Raw genomic sequence first — 21,008 nt, 5'->3', positions numbered from 1 at the left:
GTGGCGTCGCTCGAGGTGGCTCCAATCGACGACGCCTTTGCTACGGTATGCGGCGGGGCTCCGGCGAGCAATTGAGGTGGCTCCAGCGACAATGTGGAGAGGGAGGTGGTCGAGGAGAGTCAGTGATGAGAGGGGAAGTTGTTGGTGTGAAGAGATGGTGCGGGGAAGTGCTCTATTTATAGCGGCGAGAGGTGCTGTGGGGGTGCGCACGGTGGCGTTCATGGTGTGGCTTCTCTGGTGCGCGAAGAGGCAAGGCGAGGATGGCATGGGCTTGCTATCATCATGGCGGTGCTCGAGAGCTTGTTGGCGCAGAGAAAAGCAGAAGGGATCGCTCGAGCGACTGCGGCGTCTGTCACGGGTCTGATGGCGTGCAGTCGACACGTCCGTTGGGAACCCCAAGAGGAAGGTGTGATGTGCACAGCAGTAAGTTTCCCTCAGTAAGAAACCAAGGTTATCGAACCAGTAGGAGTCAAGGAACACGTGAAGGTTGTTGGTGGCGGAGTATAGTGAGGCGCAACACCAGGGATTCCGGCGCCAATGTGGAACCTGCACAACACAATCAAAGTACTTTGCCCCAACGTAACAGTGAGGTTGTCAATCTCACCGGCTTGCTGTAAACAAAGGATTAGATGTATAGTGTGGATGATGATGTTTGTTTGCGAAGAATAGTAACGAATAATTGCAGTAGATTGTATTTCAGATGTAAAGAATTGGACCGGGGTCCACAGTTCACTAGTGGTGTCTCTCCCATAAGATAAACAGATGTTTGGTGAACAAATTATAGTTGGGCAATTGACAAATAAAGAAGGCATAACAATGCACATACATATATCATGATTAGTACTATGAGATTTAATCAGGGCATTACGACAAAGTACATAGACCGCTATCCGAGCATGCATCTATGCCTAAAAAGTCCACCTTCAGGTTATCATCCGAACCCCTTCCGGTATTAAGTTGCAAACAACGAGACAATTGCATTAAGTATGGTGCGTAATGTAATCAACACAAATATCCTTAGACAAAGCATTGATGTTTTATCCCTAGTGGCAACAGCACATCCACAACCTTAGAGGTTCTTGTCACCCCCAGATTCAATGGAGGCATGAACCCACTATCGAGCATAAATACTCCCTCTTGGAGTTACAAGTATCAACTTGGCCAGAGCCTCTACTAGAAACGGAGAGGATGCAAGAACATAAACAACATATATGATAGATTGATAATCAACTTGACATAGTATTCAATATTCATCCCATCCCAACAAACACAACATGTAGGATTACAAATACATGATCTTGATCATGATAGGAAGCTCACAAGATCTAACATGATAGCACAATGAGGAGAAGACAACCATCTAGCTACTGCTATGGACCCATAGTCCAGGGGTGAACTACTCACACATCGATCCGGAGGCGATCATGGCGATGAAGAGACCTCCGGGAGATGATTCCCCTCTCCGGCGGGGTGCCGGAGGCGATCTCCTGAATCCCCCGAGATGGGATTGGCGACGGCGGCGTCTCTGTAAGGTTTTTCGTATCGTGGCTCTCGGTACTGGGGTTTTCGGGACGAAGGCTTTAAGTAGGCGGAAGGGCAGAGTCGGGGGCGTCACGAGGGGCCCACACGCTAGGGCCGCGCGGCCAGGGCCAGGGCCGCGCCGCCCTAGTGTGTCGCCACCTCGTGGCCCCACTTCGTATCTCCCTCGGTCTTCTGGAAGCTTCGTGGAAAAATAAGACCACGGGCGTTGATTTCGTCCAATTCCGAGAATATTTCCTTTGTAGGATTTCTGAAACCAAAAACAGCGAGAAAACAACAAGCTGGCTCTTCGGCATCTCGTCAATAGGTTAGTGCCGGAAAATGCATAATAATGACATATAATGTGTATAAAACATGTGAGTATCATCATAAAAGTAGCATGGAACATAAGAAATTATAGATACGTTTGGGACGTATCAAGCATCCCCAAGCTTAGTTCCTACTCGCCCTCGAGTAGGTAAACGATAACAAAGATAATTTCTGAAGTGACATGCTATCATAATCTTGATCAATACTATTGTAAAGCATATGAGATGAATGCAGCGATTCGAAGCAATGGTGAAGATAATGAGTAAACAAATGAATCATATAGCAAAGACTTTTCATGAATAATACTTTCAAGACAAGCATCAATAAGACTTGCATAAGAGTTAGTCATAAAGCAATAAATTCAAAGTAAAGGCATTGAAGCAACACAAAGGAAGATATAAGTTTCAGCGGTTGCTTTCAACTTCAACATATTTATCTCATGGATAATTGTCAACACAAAGTAATATAACAAGTGCTATAGGTAAACATGTAAGAATCAATGCACACAATTGATACAAGTGTTTGCTTCTAAGATAGAAAGAATAGGTAAACTGACTCAACAATAAAGTAGAAGAATGGCCCTTCGCAGAGGGAAGCATGGATTACTATATTTGTGCTAGAGCTTTTCATTTTGAAAATAAAAAACAAATTTGTCAACGGTAGTAATAAAGCATATGTGTTATGTATAAGACATCCTATAAGTTGCAAGCCTCATGCATAGTATACCAATAGTGCTCGCACCTTGTCCTAATTAGCTTGGATTAACAGGATTATCATTGCATAGCATATGTTTCAACCAAGTGTCACAAAGGGGTACCTCTATGCCGCCTGTACAAAGGTCTAAGGAGAAAGCTCGCATTGGATTTCTCGCTTTTGATTATTCTCAACTTAGACATCCATACCGGGACAACATAGACAACAGATAATGGACTCCTCTTTAATGCACAAGCATTCAACAACAGATAATATTCTCATAAGAGATTGAGGATTGATTGTCCAAACTGAAACTTCCACCATGAATCATGGCTTTAGTTAGCGGCCCAATGTTCTTCTCTAACAATATGCCTACTCAAACCATATGATCATGAAAATCACCCCTACTTCAGACAAGACGAACATGCATAGCAACTCACATGATATTCAACAAAGGTAAAAGTTGATGGCGTCCCCAGAAACATGGTTACCGCTCAACAAGCAACTTATTAAGAAATAAGACACATCAGTACATATTCTTCACCACAATAGTTTTTAAGGCTATTTTCCCATCAGCTATATATTGCAAACGTAAAGAATAGAATTTTTAAAGGTAGCACTCAAGTAATGTACTTTGGAATGGCAGGGAAATACCATGTGGTAGGTAGGTATGGTGGACACAAATGGCATAGTTTTTGGCTCAAGGATTTGGATGCACGAGAATAATTCCTCTCAATACAAGGCTAAGCTAGCAAGGTTGTTTGAAGCAAACTCAAGTATAAAACGGTGCAGCAAGACTCACATATGAACATATTGTAAGCATTATAAGACTTTACATCGTCTCCTTGTTGTTCAAACACCTTAACCAGTAAAATATCTAGACTCTAGAGACCAATCATGCAAACCAAATTTTAACAAGCTCTATGTAGTTCTTCATTAATGGGTGCAAAGTACATGATGCAAGATCTTAAACATGATCTATATGAGCACAACAATTGCCAAGTATAAAATTATTCAAGACATTATACCAATTACCACATGCGGCATTTTCCGTTTCCAACCATATAACAATGAACGAGGTAGTTCAACCTTCGCAATGAACATTAAAAATAAAGCTAAGAACATATGTGTTCATACGAAACAGCGGAGCATGTCTCTCTCCCAAACAAAGAATGCTAGGATCCGATTTATTCAATCAAAACAAAAATAAAAACAAACAGACGCTCCAAATAAAGCACATAAGATGTGACGGAATAAAAATATAGTTTCACTAGAGGTGACCTGATAAGTTGTCGATCAAGAAGGGATGCCTTGGGCATCCCCAAGCTTAGATGCTTGAGTCTTCTTAAAATATGAAGAGATGAACCACGGGGGCATCCCCAAGCTTAGACTTTTCACTCTTCTTGATCATATTGTATCATCCTCCTCTCTTGACCCTTGAAAACTTCCTCCACACCAAACTCAAAACAATCTCATTAGAGGGTTAGTGCATAATTGAAAATTCATATATTCAGAGGTGACATAATCATTCTTAACACTTCTGGACATCGCACAAAGCTACTGAAAGTTAATGGAACAAAGAAATCCATCAAGCATAGCAAAACAGGCAATGCGAAATAAAAGGCAGAATCTGTCAAAATAGAACAGTCCGTAAATACGAATTTTTTTGGGGCACCAGACTTCCTCAGATGAAAATGCCCAAATTGAATGAAAGTTGCGTACATATCTGTGGATCACGCACGTAAATTGGCAGATTTTTATAAATTTTCTACAGCAGGGGCGGCTCAATTTCGTGACAGCAAGAAATCTGTTCCTGCGCAGTAATCCAAATCTAGTATTGACTTTACTGTCAAAGACTTTACTTGCACAACAATGCAATAAAATAAATATAATGAGAGGTTTCTACAGTAGTAACAACTTCCAAGACTCAAATATAAAATAAAAGTGCAGAAGTAAAATAATGGGTTGTCTCCCATAAGCGCTTTTCTTTAACGCCTTTCAGCTAGGCGCAGAAAGTGTGAATCAAGTGTTATCAAGAGATGAAGCATCCACAGAGGGGTTTGGAGTTTTCCCAACTATGCATTGTATCTTATCTATGTAAGTTTCAGAGGCTCCTTTTTCATTATTCTTAGGCTTGCTATTCTCATCAAATAAATTTTCAGGAACAAGCCAACCATAGTTATTTTCTAGAGCTTCATGCATTCCTAGGAGCTTACAAGGTATTGATGTCTTAATCTCCCCTTCGCAATTAACTTTATTAGTGTACTTTAATCTATCCTCTCTTGCTACACCACCAAATTCTTTAAGAAGGGTTTCTAAGATAAAATCTTTCTTTTCTCCTTCCTCCATATCACAGAGTGTAAGAAACATGTGTTGAATTATAGGATTGAGATTAACAAATTTAGTTTCCAACATGTGTACTAAAGAAGCGGCAGCAATTTCATAAGTAGGAGCAAGTTCTACCAAGTGTCTATCTTCAAAATCTTCAGATGTACTAACATGAGTGAAAAAATCTTCTATATTATCTCTTCCAATTATAGACCCTCGTCCTACCGGTATGTCTTTTAGAGTGTACTTAGGAGGAAACATGATGAAATAATCGAAAGGTAAATAAAGTAAATGCAAGTAGCTGATTTTTTTGTGTTTTTTAATGGAGAACAAGACAGTAAATAAAGTAAAACTAGCAACTATTTTTTTGTGTTTTTGATATAGAGAGCAAACAAAGCAGTAAATAAAGTAAAACAAAGCAAGACAAAAACAAAGTAAAGAGATTGGATGTGGGAGACTCCCCTTGCAAGCGTGTCTTGATCTCACCCAGCAACGGCGCCGTAAAAATCTACTTGATGGCGTGCGGTCGACACGTCCGTTGGGAACCCCAAGAGGAAGGTGTGATGCGCACAGCAGTAAGTTTCCCTCGCAAGAAACCAAGGTTATCGAACCGAGAGGAGTCAAGGAACACATGAAGGTTGTTGGTGGCGGAGTGTAGTGCGGCGCAATACCGGGGATTCCGGCGCCAACGTGGAACCTGCACAACACAATCAAAGTACTTTGCCCCAACGTAACGGTGAGGTTGTCAATCTCACCGGCTTGCTGTAAACAAAGGATTAGATGTATAGTGTGGATGATGATGTTTGTTTGCGAAGAACAATGAACGAATAATTGCAGTAGATTGTATTTCAGATGTAAAGAATTGGACCGGGGTCCACAGTTCACTAGTGGTGTCTCTCCCATAAGATAAACAGATGTTGGGTGAACAAATTATAGTTGGGTAATTGACAAATAAAGAAGGCATAACAATGCACATACATATATCATGATGAGTACTATGAGATTTAATCAGGGCATTACGACAAAGTACATAGACCGCTATCCAAGCATGCATCTATGCCTAAAAAGTCCACCTTCAGAGTTATCATCCGAACCCCTTCCAGTATTAAGTTGCAAACAACAGTACAATTGCATTAAGTATGGTGCGTAATGTAATCAACACAAATATCCTTAGACAAAGCATTGATGTTTTATCCCTAGTGGCAACAACACATCCACAACCTTAGAGGTTGTTGTCACTCCCCCAGATTCAATGGAGGCATGAACCCACTATCGAGCATAAATACTCCCTCTTGGAGTTACAAGTATCAACTTGGCCGAGCCTCTACTAGCAACGGAGAGCATGCAAGAACATAAACAACATATATGATAGATTGATAATCAACTTGACATAGTATTCAATATTCATCGGATCCCAACAAACACAACATGTAGGATTACAAATAGATGATCTTGATCATGATAGGCAGCTCACAAGATCTAACATGATAGCACAATGAGGAGAAGACAACCATCTAGCTACCTGCTATGGACCCATAGTCCAGGGGTGAACTACTCACACATCGATCCGGAGGTGATCATGGCGATGAAGAGACCTCCGGGAGATGATTCCCCTCTCCGGCAGGGTGCCGGAGGTGATCTCCTGAATCCCCCGAGATGGGATTGGCGGCGGCGTCTCTGTAACGTTTTCCGTATCGTGGCTCTCGGTACTGGGGTTTTCGCGACGAAGGCTTTAACTAGGCGGAAGGGCAGAGTCGGGGGCGTCACGAGGGGCCCACACGCTAGGGCCTCGCGGCCAGGGCCTGGGCCGCGCCGCCCTAGTGTGTCGCCACCTCGTGGCCCCACTTCGTATCTCCCTCGGTCTTCTGGAAGCTTCGTGGAAAAATAAGACCCTGGGCGTTGATTTCGTCCAATTCCAAGAATATTTCCTTTGTAGGATTTCTGAAACCAAAAACAACAGAAAACAGCGAATCGGCTCTTCGGCATCTCGTCAATAGGTTAGTGCCGGAAAATGCATAATAATGACATATAATGTGTATAAAACATGTGAGTATCATCATAAAAGTAGCATGGAACATAAGAAATTATAGATACGTTTGGGACGTATCAGGGTCCGGCGGAAAGCGTCGACGAGGATGACGGCGACAAGGCTTCCGCGAGCAATTGAGCATGTCTACGAGGTAGACGGTGGCGTGGTGAAGCTGTGTGCAGAGGTAGAGGCGTAGGGGTTGACTGAGGCAACGGGGCACGCATGTGCTCTGGCGCGTCCAGAGCGCGGTGAGCGTGCACGCTCTGGCAAGCCTGGCCGCGCTGGACACATACGTTTCTGGCTAGTGTGAGCGTCTCCGTGGCCAATGGCTGGCATGGTCATGATCAGGGGAGTTGGAAGATGCTCCAGGACAAGGTGAAAGTGAGACGAGGGATCAGAGATGATGAATGGCATGACAAGCGGGATGGTGCACGGCATGGTGATGTTCTGGTCACTTTGTGGCTTTAATCATCAATGGCAAGTACTTGGTTTGGTCCAGGAGTCATAGAAGTACAGTAATGATCACAAAGCAAACTTGGTTTAGCCCAAAATCCAATGGATAATAGCATGTGTGTCAAAGTCAGTTTGGTGCCGGCCAGGTGTTCGATGAAATTGCCGCATGAGTTTCAAATTCAAATTTTGCCAAACTTTTTCTTGGGAGTGGTTTAAATAATGTTTGCCACACAGTGGTGGTGTTGGTTTGCAAATTGGATCAAATTTTGAAAAGTCCAAAAAGGGTATGATCTATATTCTGTTTCAATGTTGCCACTTGGCATGCTTTTATTAAGCAATTGAGACAGAGTCAACTATGGTGGTCAACACAAAAAGTGTTCATCTTGATGAGGTCTTGGATGAGGTGCAAAGAGTTGGGAGGGTTTGGTTTAGGATTTGCTTAATACAAAGGCTCAAAGTGGGTAACATGTTAATAGTGGCAGATTTGACCATTATCACATGTCACTTGAATTTGAATTTTCCTTTGATTTGATTTGTGTTTCTTTGGTTCAAAAGTGTTTTTAATGGTTTTTTTAGGTTTCCCAACCATCTCCACCAAGTAGAAATGGCTTAGGCCAAGATTTGCAATTTTGCCATTTGCTCTCATATGTATTTCTCTCTTATTTTTCTTTTCTTTTCTTTTATTTCTTTTTGACCTCAACTAGCAAGGTTTAGGGTTTTAGAGGTATTAGTAACACTCTAGCAAACAATCATGGCAAACATAAACTCAATCATGCATGATCACTATGCACATATGCAACATTAATTCAAGTTTTTGTTGGTTCTAAAATTTGGGAAATGGAGATTGAGATTCTTCATTGACTTCAAAAGTTGGGATGTTACACCATCCAACCCTATGACGGGTCTACATCCTTCAAGAAAACCCTGCCTTGCAACAACACTAACACAAAAGAATAGTCCATGAAATCATGGTCTATCACTAATGAATATTTGTTGCCCTCTTTGCATTGCTTCCCGATCTTCTTCTGTGGAACCAGTGACAGTGATGACAATGCAATGCACCTAGACCCTAGGTTTTTATCTATGGCAGTCTGCATGTAATCTCTAATTCTGTGATATTGTTCCTTATGATCACCCAAGACCAATTTCCTGGCTCTAGTGTTTGCCCTGTCGGCCATCCTCTTGGGCACATCAACACCAAAGTCCTTTTTAGCCTTGTCAACTAAAGATGTGATGCTTGTGTTAAGATCTGACCTGAACTTGTCCACATTGACATTGCTAAGCCAGTTGCTATTCACTCTGTTGATTGAAGGTTCTTTTGGACATGAGTGCTCCAAATGCGTTTTCTCAATGCAGAAGGTTTTCTCATGTTTGTCTTGGAAGGTGACATGTAGAACTGAAATTTGTACTTCTCCTTCTTCATTGGCTGACACCATACTACGATCCTATCTGAAAAGTACCTATCATAATGGAAATTTCTCATTTGCACAATGTGTAGTCTACAAAGTGTTTGCCTAAACTGATATACATCCTTGAAATAGAGCTTGAGCTTGAGCTGCTGCTCTAGATTTTCCCTATTTTCATCATACCAAACCCTCTCTGGTTGCTTCTTTGGTTTTCTATTTCTCCCTTTTGGTTGAACTAATGGCAATGGCTCAAATCCACCATCATCATCCCCTACAAATAAAACCTAGTTGCTCTTCTTCATCAGAAGGAGACCATTCTGACATTGAAGGAAGTTCTAAATTGAGAATGTGATTTCAAATTTGGGCCATGTCTCTTCTCTGGCATTTCTTCACAGGCATCACAAGGAATATCAAAAATATCCTATGCATATGTCTCATCCTCATAGTGTAGCAATGGATCATCAAGCATCCTTTTCTTCTTCTTCTTCCGTGTAATTATTTTCTTCATTTCCTCTATTTCCTTTGTTGTCTTCTCCTTTGCAGAAACTAGGTCATACCTACATGGATACATCAAGCTATCACTTCCGGCCATCAAAACAATTTTCCTCATCTTCATCTCCCCTGCTCTTCTGACACAACATTCTCCTATGTATGTCTGTACACACTGCTCTGAGTTTGAAACTGGTTATAACATTGATGCTCATCCTCTTCATCAACTGATATGTGGCTTGGTTAGGATTTGGCAAATAATGTATATATGCCTTCTTGCTCTTCACTGGAGACACACCAATTGCTTGTTTACTCTTGTCCCTCATCACAGTTAACAACAATTTTGTGGACCTCTCATACCTCCACATCATCTCCTCCACCTTATAGTTGTTGTCAACTAATCCAAGCCCATGTAGCCCCTCCCCTTCATATTTTACATAATACATTGAATCACAGAGCCCATAGCCTTCCTTCTCCATTAATGCCAAAAAATCAAGGAACCTGATATCTCACCGACGCATAGAAGTTTGAACAAATTTTGCTCCATCAAATTGAATATAAAGGTCCCACATCTCTGAATTTTGCCAAAATTCAAAGTAAAGCAAAGATTCAATAAAATTTATGATTCTACCGTGCACAAATTCAACAGAATTCAAGCATTACATTTCCCCAATTTCAGAACCACGAGAGAAATCTTACCCGCCGTTGGAGACGTAGTGGCTGAGCGGGTCCTGGCTGAATTTGTTACCATTCGTCAGTGGTGCAAGCTGAGAAGAACCTTTCGACGGCGCGGCCTCTTGCTCCATCTTCGAAGGGCAGATCTCAAGCGACTCACGTTCTTCACTCGAGTTCAAATCCACGCCCCCATGTTGAATCCCGCGTCAAACAACACCCGCCGAAAGAAACGACGACCTCCATAATCCCCGCCAGGCGGCGCGCTGCCACCTCCAGTCGCCATTGAGACCACATGAGAAAAGCTAACAAAGAGACAAGTGACAGTGGAAGGGGTAGCTACACGCCCTGATCGAGCCCCAACAACCGTGAGTCCCCGCCGTCCGTCCTTGCCATGTGTGCCGGTGGGCCAGACTAGTTAGACTCTCGAATAAACGGCTAACGAAGAGCAATCAGTGCTCCGCGTCGCGACCGTGCCCGAAAAGTGGCATTTATGTGTCGAAAAGCCCAAAGATGGTAGTTCCGCGCCAATTCTGCCCAATATGTGGTGTTTTTTGTCATTTTCTTGGCGGGCCGGGACCCAACCGCGATTCGACCGAGTTTGGAGGGGGAGTTTGGGAAATGGCAAAGAAATTCGCCGACCCGTTGCGGCTCTCCTCGGCTTGGTTTGATTTCTTCCCCATTTCGAAATCGAATTTCTTCTAGGCGGGAGAGAGAGAGAGAGAGAAAGGCGGAGATGGCCATGGCGGAAACCCTAGCGCTGGTCCAGGTGGAGGACCCCGAGGCGCCCCTCGACGCGGCGGCCATCCGAAGGTACGCGCCGCCCCCCTCCGCCCTTCTCCTCCGGTGAACCGTCCCGCTGGATCGATTCACCACCTGAGTACCTGACCTTCGTTCGTTCAGCCGGTTCGAGCAGCTCTCGGCGCTGTGGGAAGGGGACGAGGAGGAGCCGGTGGACGTTGCGGCAAAGCAGGACGCCGTACTAGGGCTGCTCTCCGAGTGCGAGGTGGGTGTCGTCGGCTTGGTGTGTGTGAACAGCAAATGAGGGGTTTGGTTACCCTTTCCGTGCTCTACTAGATTCCCTCTTACTTCGGCCTGCGAGACAGGTTGATATTTCGTTTCAGCTGCTTTGTTTGTAGGTGGATATGCAGGCGCTCGATGTGTGGGACTCGAGCGCTGCTGCGCTGGGGAGTGACGGTTTGGGTATGATTCTGGTTCCGTTTTGACCTTTAGAGTTCTCAGGACGTGCTTCCGAGTTGTTCTTTGTTCTTAACATGACGCTGTGGTTGGTGTCCCGAGCAGCGTACATCGAATGGCTGAGGAAGGAGGTGAGCTTGGCAGAGGAGGAAAACCGAAAGTTATCTGCCGAGATCAGTGACATTGGAGAGACAGTGTTCAAAGGTTGTTTCGCTTGAGTTTCTCCTGTTTAAGTTCCTGCTGATTGCCAACACTTTGCTAGTTGGGTCATTGTCGCTTCGTTCCTTCAAATAACAAAATGTGACTTCTGTTATTTTAGACACGATTCTGCTGGATGCTGACATTGAATCACTGGAGTCTTCGCTGGATAAAATTGATTCAGAGGTTGTTCTTAAATGCCAGACTCTTTACGAAATTCAATTCCTCCTCCAGAGAAGTTTGTTTGCAAAATAAAAATCCCTACAAGTTCAGCAGATTTGTGCGCTCTAAATTTGAAGTCTTTCCTTTTTCTTGTGCCTATCTTTTTTTCGCGGGCACGCGAAAAGCGTGCCGTTTCTTGTGCCTATCTTAAACGTGTGTTATCATGCTTATGTAATATTTGCCGCCATCTACACTAAATAATCTCTTACACTCGCTTCAGCTTTCTTTTCTCATAACGTTTATAATATTGCACCTTCTTTGATGTAGGGTTTGAAGCATTCGGAAGCAAGTCCCGATTCTGGCCTCAACCAAACAAATGTTGAGAAGGACTACATATACGAGGTGTGGAAATATGTTCTATGAATTGAAATATTCCAAACATTCTGCTACCTTTGCTATTTGCTTAACAATTTCAGTGGTCCAAATGGAGACAAATCTAAGATTTCTCAAATGTATTACTTCACTTTATGCTGCTGGTAACACTGTTAACCTTTTATGCATAGTTATATTATAGGATATATCTTCCAGAAACAAAACCTCTCACACAGAAAATAGTAACAACTACAATCACGATTCACGACCGCATATGAAACTAATACACATCCAAACAGATTTTTCAGCTGAGTTTTGTTTTCTTTCGCTTATAATGCTTATTCGTGTTGAATATGCACCTTTGATAATTTCCCAGGCGTTGGAACTTGATTATGAAATAGAGAAAAGTGAAATGGACCTTGAGCTGTTGCAAATACAAAGTACTTTAATGCAAAGGTATCAAACTTCTACACTTCAAATCTTTCTATTGATTTAAATCTGTTTAAAGCATCTTAATAGTTAATATCATCAATGGCAATACTACTTTACCATGATTAGAGGGATGTGGTCATTCTGAACTCAGAAAATATCCCTGGTTGTTTTTCATAACAACAATAATATAATTTATGATATGAGTGAGGTTATTTATATTCTGCGTGGTCTTTATATAATGCTCAGTTGGAGTAAACATTTCAAACAAATGTTTTGCCAAACAAGAAATTTCACCATTTTATCTGTTCCAGAATTTCCTAACAGTTCCGCTGTAATTAGTTCTTACTCTCTGTTTGTGTTCATTAAGGATAGAATGGTCATATGCTTGGCTTACTATCATCTGTTAATGCATTTAGGCTAGCCCATGTAATGTACACAGCACATTACCACAGTATTGTCCACTTCATTTATAGTCTCTATACCTTCTCAGTTTCAGCATATGTAGTCTTTTGCGAAAAATTCTTATTCCAAAAAAGGATTATTATATCTTTGTAGATTATATATGCATGCCTTAGTCTGGTTCCGAGCTTGTGAACATGCTGCAGTAAACATCTTCACCTTTTCTGACATGAGCTCTTGACCAATCTCCTGATTGTTGTGCTCAGTTTTTTTTATCTCCAGACCTTGAAATTATTTGTGAATTCTTCGTCAGTTATCAATTTGTGACTAGTTTTCTACTCCCTCCGTTTTTTAATATAAGACGTTGGGGAGTTTTCCGACAGCCCCACAAAACAGCAAAATGTACAAAAATACCCCCCACCTTGTCGGAAACCGATCCTCGGGATCGTCTTCCACCCAACACCAAAATCCTTCCGATCCACCCATACCGTGTCCATCCGCGCATGTAGCCAAACTCCAGATCCAGCGCGGATCATCCGCGCGCGTAGCTGAGCTCCAGATCCACCGCGTCCATCCGGAATCGATCCACGCGCGCGTCTCCGGAATTGATCTGCGCGCATCGCCGGAATTGCTCGCGCAGTGCAGGTATCCAGCCGGAGCACTCCACCTAATCGTCAGCAGCGTCATATCCAGCCAGGCCACTCAGGCAGCGCACCCCCAATCTCCTGGCTGTGCGGGAGGCAGCGGCGGCAACTCGCCTTCTCGCCGGCTCCCAGCAGCGTATCTCGCTTTGGTCTCCGGCCATCACTGCTGCGGCAACCTCTGATCTCCAGGAGCAGTAGCAGTTCCTAGCCTAGCCAGCAGCGATCCAACCAGGCCACTCCGGCAGCTTGTTCCCGACCTCCCGGCTGCGCAGGAGGGAACACCGGCAGCTGCGACAACTCGCTTTCTTGCCGGCGACATCGCCTTCTCGCCGGCTCCCAGAAGCGTATCTCGCTTTGGTCTATGGCCATCACCGCCGCGGTAACCTCTGATGTCCAACAGCAGTAGCAGGTCCTAGCCTCGCCATCAGCGCCATATACAGCCAGGCCACTCCGGCAGCTTGTCCCCAACCTCCCGGCTGCGCAGGAGGGAATGCTGGCAGTTGCGGCAGCTGGCCTTCTCGCCGTCTCCCAGCACATCTCGCTCTGCTCTCCGGCAATCACCGCCACGACAACCTATGATCTCCAACAGCAGTACCAGGACCTAGCCTCCCCAGCAGCAATCATTCACCTGAAGAAGAGGACGATCAAAATCATCAATCATGAAGGATGAGTTTCTAAGCTGAATAAGATTTTCCTAAGTTTACAGGCTTGCATGACTGAAGTCATGAACCATGGAGGAGTAAAATAACTACTGCTCAGCATTTTCCATCATTGCATAGTTTTCTCAAACACCACTAATCCAAAATTCTCAAATTATGTTGCATCACATTATTCAAAAGATACACATGCTACACCAAATTCTACTCCAATACAGGAAGCAATCACAAGCATAGGGAAGCAGTGACCCAGACGCGGATCATTTACACCCAGACGCAGCATGTTTTAACAGTTCAGAAAAAACTACAGTGTGAGAAATATCCACTAACCTCGCCAGCACCAAGGAAAAAATAAGGGTGCGCTGCTAGGGTTCCACCGGCGACCTTCGGGGAAGATAGCAGACCTGCAAGGACCACATATGCTGTTCCCTGCAATTAACACAATTGTCCTTGTCATTGTCATGACACAAGAATTACAGTACTAAAGTTTATATGTCCTTGTCATGACAACATGAGCATCAGAAACAGAAGCATAAACTGCACGACAATTGGCAGATATTCAGATAACTTGAGTGCTGAATTGGCAGATATCGCACTTATGTCTAGGAGTACCAAAAATGACGGTAACTTTGAGTTGCACACAGTTTAAATTAGATCAGGTTGGAAGACCCCAATATATGCTGGTAAAGATGGTCATTGTTACTGTTATGTGTTGAATTAGTCTGTAATTCAGTTGTTGTGGCAAGCAAGCACTACAAGCAAGACATAATTCAGTTTATTTTCAGCTAAGTTTCATAAATTTCAGCTTAACACAATTTATCTACAACAGTTCAGTACACAAGGAAAAATATGGAGTACACAAGCAAAATTCAGTTGACCTGAAAAGCATGAATAGACGGAGTACACAATTGTTTTTAGGCTATAGTGGCCAAGAAGAAAACATATGCACTAGATTATGAGATAACTTCATATGGGAGAATTCACGGACAATGTTTACAGATAAGCATTCGACGCAATAGCCGCAGCTTAAAGAAGATTAGAAAATGCTGTTGACAGTTTATGAGATAGCTTGCTATCTTGCTGTTGACAGTTAAAGAAGATTAGAAAATACTCTATCCTCTATCTCTCTCAGTCGTGTGTGCGTGGGATTCTTTCTCGTGTGTGATAGCAAGCGATCAGGATGGGTGTCGCCCAATTTTCTCAAGTGCAAGTAGTACTTTGGGCCAATTCTCTTCTATTTTGACCGGCAGTGATGGCAAGCTCTGATACAATTGGCACAGTATGGTATCAAATTAATGGAGCTCTGATACGCAGAGCATGGAAGAGTCGAGATTCCAGGACGTACTAATCATGCTCTGAACAAATCGAGCAGTGCAGTGGACAAACCTGATCTCCGCCGCACAAACAGAGTAGTGCAGGTAGCAACAGGTCCTTAGCCCCGCGACGACGAAACTGGAGCTGCCGGCCGCGGCCGACAATGGGAGAGAGGAGGTGAGGCCAGCCATGAAGGAGAAGGCCACGGCGGCAGCACCCTCCTCGTTCTCACCCTGCTCCACGAATGAGCCGACAAAAGCATGTTCATGCTCATCCTTATCCTCTGTGCCTTAGCCAAGATCTGAGAGGCGGTCTTCTCCGGCTACGACTCAAGCTCCGCACTACCACCACCACGAATGGAGCTCCACCCTGACCATGGATCGACAGATCAAGCACAGCTGATGCAGATCCGGCTGCCGGAGGAGGGAAAAATCGCAAATTTTCTTCACCTCGATGCGGCAGATTCTCGGAGAGCGCGGGAGAGGCGACGATTCGTGAGCAAGAGGGTAGCGGAGACGCGCGCGAGGGAGAGGTGCCGGCGACGCGGGTGAGGAAGAGGCGCTGGCGACGCGAGCGACGGAATGTCGCCGACGAGGGATGGTGACAGGGTGCGGGTGAGAGGGAGGTTGAGACGGTGCGGGTGGGTAAAAGTGGAAACATGGAAAAGTTCGTAACGTGATGAAAATTTACCTACAGATCCTAAAACGTCTTATATTTCTGCACAGAGGGAGTACTTGCTTAAGTTCATATGTTTAGAGATAATAACCACAGGCATACATTTCTTACCATTTATTCAGTTTCTTTCTTTGTTGACCTTTTACTGCTTCAGCTGTGCTTACCTGTTGGTTTGTTTCATCATCCCAGCTTCTCAAAAATGTGTTGCTCTGGGCATTTAATTGCAGATGTATGATGTTTAGTTTTAAGCTTGCTCTGTGTAAAAAACTTCTGTTTCGTTCTGACATCACGATTTCTCCATATCCAGGGATGAAGAAATGTGTCAAATTCAATCTGTGTTTTCAGTACCAAAGGAAATTCTCTCAGAGTGTAAAGGAAATTCTCTCAGAGTGTTTCTGAAGGCACCCATACTGACCCCAGAATGTGTAAATTTTGGACAAAAATTGGATTATGTTGTTGATTCATTTGTCTCGGACCATGAGTTACTGATAGAATTTGATGAAGGAAGCATGGAGCTGAAGAAAGTGCAGGTGCTCTTATAACCATATTTTTCTTATTTTTGTAGATTTTTTCTCTAGTGAGCTAATTGACCACCATTTCAATTTTTACCTATGGTAGATGTTTGTTGCAATGCCTTATGTATTTTGTGACATTTCTGCATTTCACGATTGAAAATCTCATGCGGCAAGGAATGAATAATGACAAAAGTATATAAGACACATTGGAGATAAGGATAAAGTACTCTCGTGTAAGGTCATAAAACTGCATAGGCACTCTAAATCATCATGATCTGCTAGTGTTTGCTACAGTAGCTTGTGCGATGTTAGCTGCTGTCCACCTTGTTTTTTCCTATACACTCTTCAACTTCATAGAAAGTCATCAGCTGAAATGCTGAATACAAGTACTGAACGATACATTAAGGCTTGGACGAGCTATATCATTTTTCAATTTTTCTAGGCTTCAAGTGTTTCTAGCAGGAACTTATTTGTGTATATGCTTGCATAGTTACGTGATAATCAAGGGAAAAACTGATGTTGTCTTAAAATCTTTTGTATGCATAGGAAGAGGCATAGGAAGAGGGACACAACATTAGTGATTACTGTCTTTTATTAGAGACATAAGCTGTTAGTGTATTAAGATACACATTTGCATTATGCTATCATTTCACATCATCTCTTCAAATGTATCATTGGCAATAAATTTGCACTTACACTAATTCATGGTTCCAGCATTTGGATGGTTAGTAGCGCCAAGTAATGGTTCTTAATAACAATTTGCCATTTTTACCTTTTGAAGTCCATTTTAAGATAACTATGGTGTATCATGTTTTACTGATCTTTTTTTTTCAGATCTTCCCTGCTGATGTTTGTGTAGATATACTGATTGAGAAGCTCAAGTCCTCCAGGTATGTATTAGATACTTCACCTTCTCTCATATGAAGCTGTCTTATTGTTCTTTGTAAAAAGGCCTCTCGATTTTTTTTTTTTTTTGCAAACCGCTTGTTGAAAGATTAAACAAACCAGTATTAAACAACATGGAACACCAAGAAGCTTCACATGGTGATGCCATTTATTTTTGTGTTATTTCCACAGTCACAGTTGTGTGAATTGTACTGTGTACTACTTTCAATCGGTTTTCTTCATCTATGTGTGCTCAACTGCTTACAAAAAGTGCTATCTGCATTTGTAGAGAGGTCATTTCTGTCCCGTCCTTGGGGTGGCTCATTCGGCAATGTCAACAGCAGATTATAATCAACATTCTAAGACGATCGTTGGTGAATGATGCTAATAGTTCCAGGTGACAGTATTCTCCACCTGCTAGTATTGTGATGATAATTTTCTAAATTTCTAGCTGCTATTCTCTTTTGTAAATAGTTGTTGCAAGGAATCTATGATCTCTAAGCTTGTCCAATGAGTTTACAGTTACACTGTAATGATTTATGCATCTATCGGTGCAGAGGCTGGGGATGCTCCCCCATTTCGAAAAAAAACACTAATGATTTGCACTTCTTGCGTGCCATTTCATTGTATTTCTATAATAGTACTGGAGCTATTTACTTGGTTTTTTTCAGATAGATTTACTATGAGAGATACTTTTGTTTCTATTTAAAAACGACACAATTGGCTGGGTTTTTTGAGAAAAATACAGTGAGGGGACTACAATTTAACATCAAACTGACAGAAAAACATTTAATCATTAATATTTGGACTATTTAGATTTGTCAATCACTTCTGAGTAATGATGTACACTGTTCGACAGTTGAAGCCAAGACTTGTATGATGCACATAGGCAACAAAATCAATTTTAGGTCACCAGCATTAATATTATATGCATAATAGTTTTGTCCCTTTCTATTGAACATTGAAAGCAAACATGTCTGTTTTCTTGCAGGCATTCTTTTGAGTACTTGGACAAAGATGAAACAATAGTAGCTCATTTGGCTGGTGGAATTGATGCATTCTTCAAGATATCTGCAGCTTGGCCATTGTCGTCCTATGGCCTGAAGTTAATCTCAATCCGCAGCTCTGGGACTCAGCCAACGAATATAACTTTAAATTTGCTCTGCAAGACTAAGGTAAAAATTGCTACGACATGCCTGAAACCAATGTTTGTATCCAGTATCTATATTTCCGCGCTACACATGAATAGTGCTACCTTTGGATAAAACCATCTGAACCAATTGAAAGTCTTTCCAGAATACCCACTTTTCTCTGCATGATGCATAGTTAACCTAACTTAGCATGATTGAGAGATTTAGAAGTCCTCTGAGAGGCGTGGGTTGTTGGGTACCAACTGTTGAGTAGCAACCTAATCTGCATTCTTGGTCCTTTGGGTTGCAGGAACTTGCCAATGGCTTAGAGATTCAGACTCGTCGGAATCTGGTAAGATTTGTAGACGCTGTGGAGGAGATTCTTCTTCGAGAGATGCAGTCAGATCTGAATTCCAGCAGGGTTTCTGGTTAGGATCGAGTTCTGGGATTGGCTTCCTGTCAGGTTGATGGCATACAAGTCCCTTCTACATTGTACAGATCTGGTGCCATCCAACCTTTGTGGGTCATACGAATTGCCGCTAGGATGTCCTTCATTGCAGTGATAAGGACGTGCACAAGCTTGAATCATTGTTGAAAGATCAGGCGATTGTGTAATGGCCAAACTGTCTGTGCTTCTTTCTACCTGACCATTGAATAGTACTATGCAGTATACTCTTTCGATTGACAGACGTTGTGAAAATACAAATACAGTTAGTCGATGGATCCTATAAAGCAGAAGGTGGTTCTGCTTCTGCTGGAACTGGGATGATTTTAAGAGTTGCGCGAGGGAGTATAATCTTCTCAGCTTGCCGGTCGTTGGAGTCGTGTGAAGGTGCTCTTCAAGCGGAATTATGTGCTTGCTTGGAGGGCTTGGAACTTAGCCTCTAACATAGTCAGCTTCCCGTCATTGTTGAATCAGACTGGTCTCAACTGGTGGTGGTGGTCTGTGACCAGGTTGAAGACCGGTCGGCATATATGCATATTTTTTCTGAGATCAAGTTTTTTTTTTTTTGAACAAGTGAGGGGTCTGGAAGACCCCAGAGAAGATTTCATTCCACACGTGGCGGGCACATTTTACAAAGAGGCCCTTTTACATCACTCGCACTAAGAAACCAGGAATTTGAAGAAAGGACCTAGAAAATAACAAAAAGCACCCTGGAGTAAAAGATGGAAACACAATTAGGTCCCTGGGCGCCGCCGCCACCAACCGCCGGTGATCTCAAGACGTTTCTATCGAGATGCAGTGCCGAGATGCCCAGCAACACACTTCAGGCGAAGCTTTGCGTCTACCGGCCACTTCTCCTCCTCCGGGGACGAACCACTTGTTGGAGAGGAAGCGTTGAGCTCCGACGAACGAAGTAGAGGAGGGCCTCCGTCTTGGAGGTTGAAGATGGGCTGCCATGCTGGCCAAAGATCGCATCGTCGACGAGGAGCGACGCGTGTTCCGCACGAAGGAGCTCAGAAGAGGAAGCTCCATAGCACCCTGCAGGAAGACGTCGACGAGCTTGGATCCAGTCTGTCCTTCCGCCGCTTCTTCTCTCACCACCACGGCAAGGCAGAGAAGAAAGCAGAGGAGATGAACTAGAGCCGCAGCCACATCGGCGGAGAGGACATGATCTCTTCCCTCGATCCAAAAACGGCGAGCCTCGCTTCTGCTCCTCGCCACCATGGCTGGCCAGGAGAGAAGAAGAGACGCACCTTGCAGCATCAGGATGGCTCGCCCCCACGCCACCACGGCCGGCTAGGAGATCTTCACCTTTACTTCCATCCAAGGGAAAAGAGGAACCTGCGGCCACCGATTTATTGAGGAAGACGGTGCCGCTCCCTGCAACTCCTCCCTCCAGCCATCGGAGCAGAGGAAGAACAAGCAGCAGCCCTTGGCTGGCCAAGATCTGGCGGCGAAGATCCCGGCCACCGTCCCCACTACGGAGCAGACGCCCAAACGGTGGCATACAGCCACAAATCCTCAAACAAACCTAGAGATCTACACCTAAATCTACTCCGGCACCAACCTAGACCCACTCCAGCCAGCTATTCCGGCGGAGCGGCTGTCGGTGGCCCGGTCAAGGGAAGGGGCAGAATAAAACTACTGTAGATGATGGAGAGCCTGAGGAGGGGGAAATGAGCGATCCGGTGCGCAAGTTTTTCTGTTTTAGTAATCGTGAGTGCAATACAATATTGTAAAAATAGACCGAGGGCCAAGTGAGGGCTAGCCACTGCCTGGCCAACTTGGTAAGGACAGAGAGTAGAAAGAATGTTTTGGTTAGGCTCAGGACCTGAAGGTCTTCAGCAACTGTTGGCTGAACCTGTTGCTACCCTTTTTTGCCTAATAAAGATCTGGTTTTACCCGGAAAAAAAATACAGTTAGCTTCAAGCTGAACTTCCTGTGCACAAATGCCAACCGGTTCAGTTGAATTTACATATGCTTGCGTTTATTGAAAATCAAGGCAGTTTTACCTCAAAAAAAAAAAAATCAAGGCAGTTCAGCCAAGAACACATAGAACAGCAAAA

General features: G+C 43.6%; 1 protein-coding gene across 1 annotated transcript; it reads left to right on the top strand.

Annotated features, from left to right (window-relative positions):
• Window positions 1-10,629: 10,629 nt before the first annotated feature.
• Window positions 10,630-19,220, top strand: LOC124675031. Its single transcript, XM_047211090.1, has 12 exons — window positions 10,630-10,731; window positions 10,822-10,924; window positions 11,058-11,121; window positions 11,221-11,319; window positions 11,435-11,499; window positions 11,803-11,877; window positions 12,224-12,303; window positions 16,275-16,497; window positions 17,317-17,372; window positions 17,657-17,764; window positions 18,359-18,542; window positions 18,808-19,220. Exons 1-12 carry the CDS (start codon window positions 10,655-10,657, stop codon window positions 18,928-18,930), a joined length of 1,257 nt encoding a protein of 418 aa, XP_047067046.1. The 5' UTR covers window positions 10,630-10,654; the 3' UTR covers window positions 18,931-19,220.
• Window positions 19,221-21,008: the final 1,788 nt, after the last annotated feature.

The sequence above is a fragment of the Lolium rigidum genome, chromosome 7, assembly GCF_022539505.1.
Source record: "Lolium rigidum isolate FL_2022 chromosome 7, APGP_CSIRO_Lrig_0.1, whole genome shotgun sequence".
Classification (NCBI taxonomy): domain Eukaryota; kingdom Viridiplantae; phylum Streptophyta; class Magnoliopsida; order Poales; family Poaceae; genus Lolium; species Lolium rigidum.
Note: the sequence above shows the minus strand (reverse complement) of the source record. Positions and strands in the feature narration are given on the sequence as shown.

Coding starts and splice junctions, on each gene's coding strand:
- LOC124675031 (XM_047211090.1), top strand. CDS start 10,655: ATGGCCATGGCGGAAACCCTAGCGCTGGTCCAGGTGGAGGACCCCGAG. Junction 11,320..11,434: donor TGGAGAGACAGTGTTCAAAG/GTTGTTTCGCTT, acceptor CTGTTATTTTAG/ACACGATTCTGCTGGATGCT. Junction 11,500..11,802: donor TGGATAAAATTGATTCAGAG/GTTGTTCTTAAA, acceptor TCTTTGATGTAG/GGTTTGAAGCATTCGGAAGC.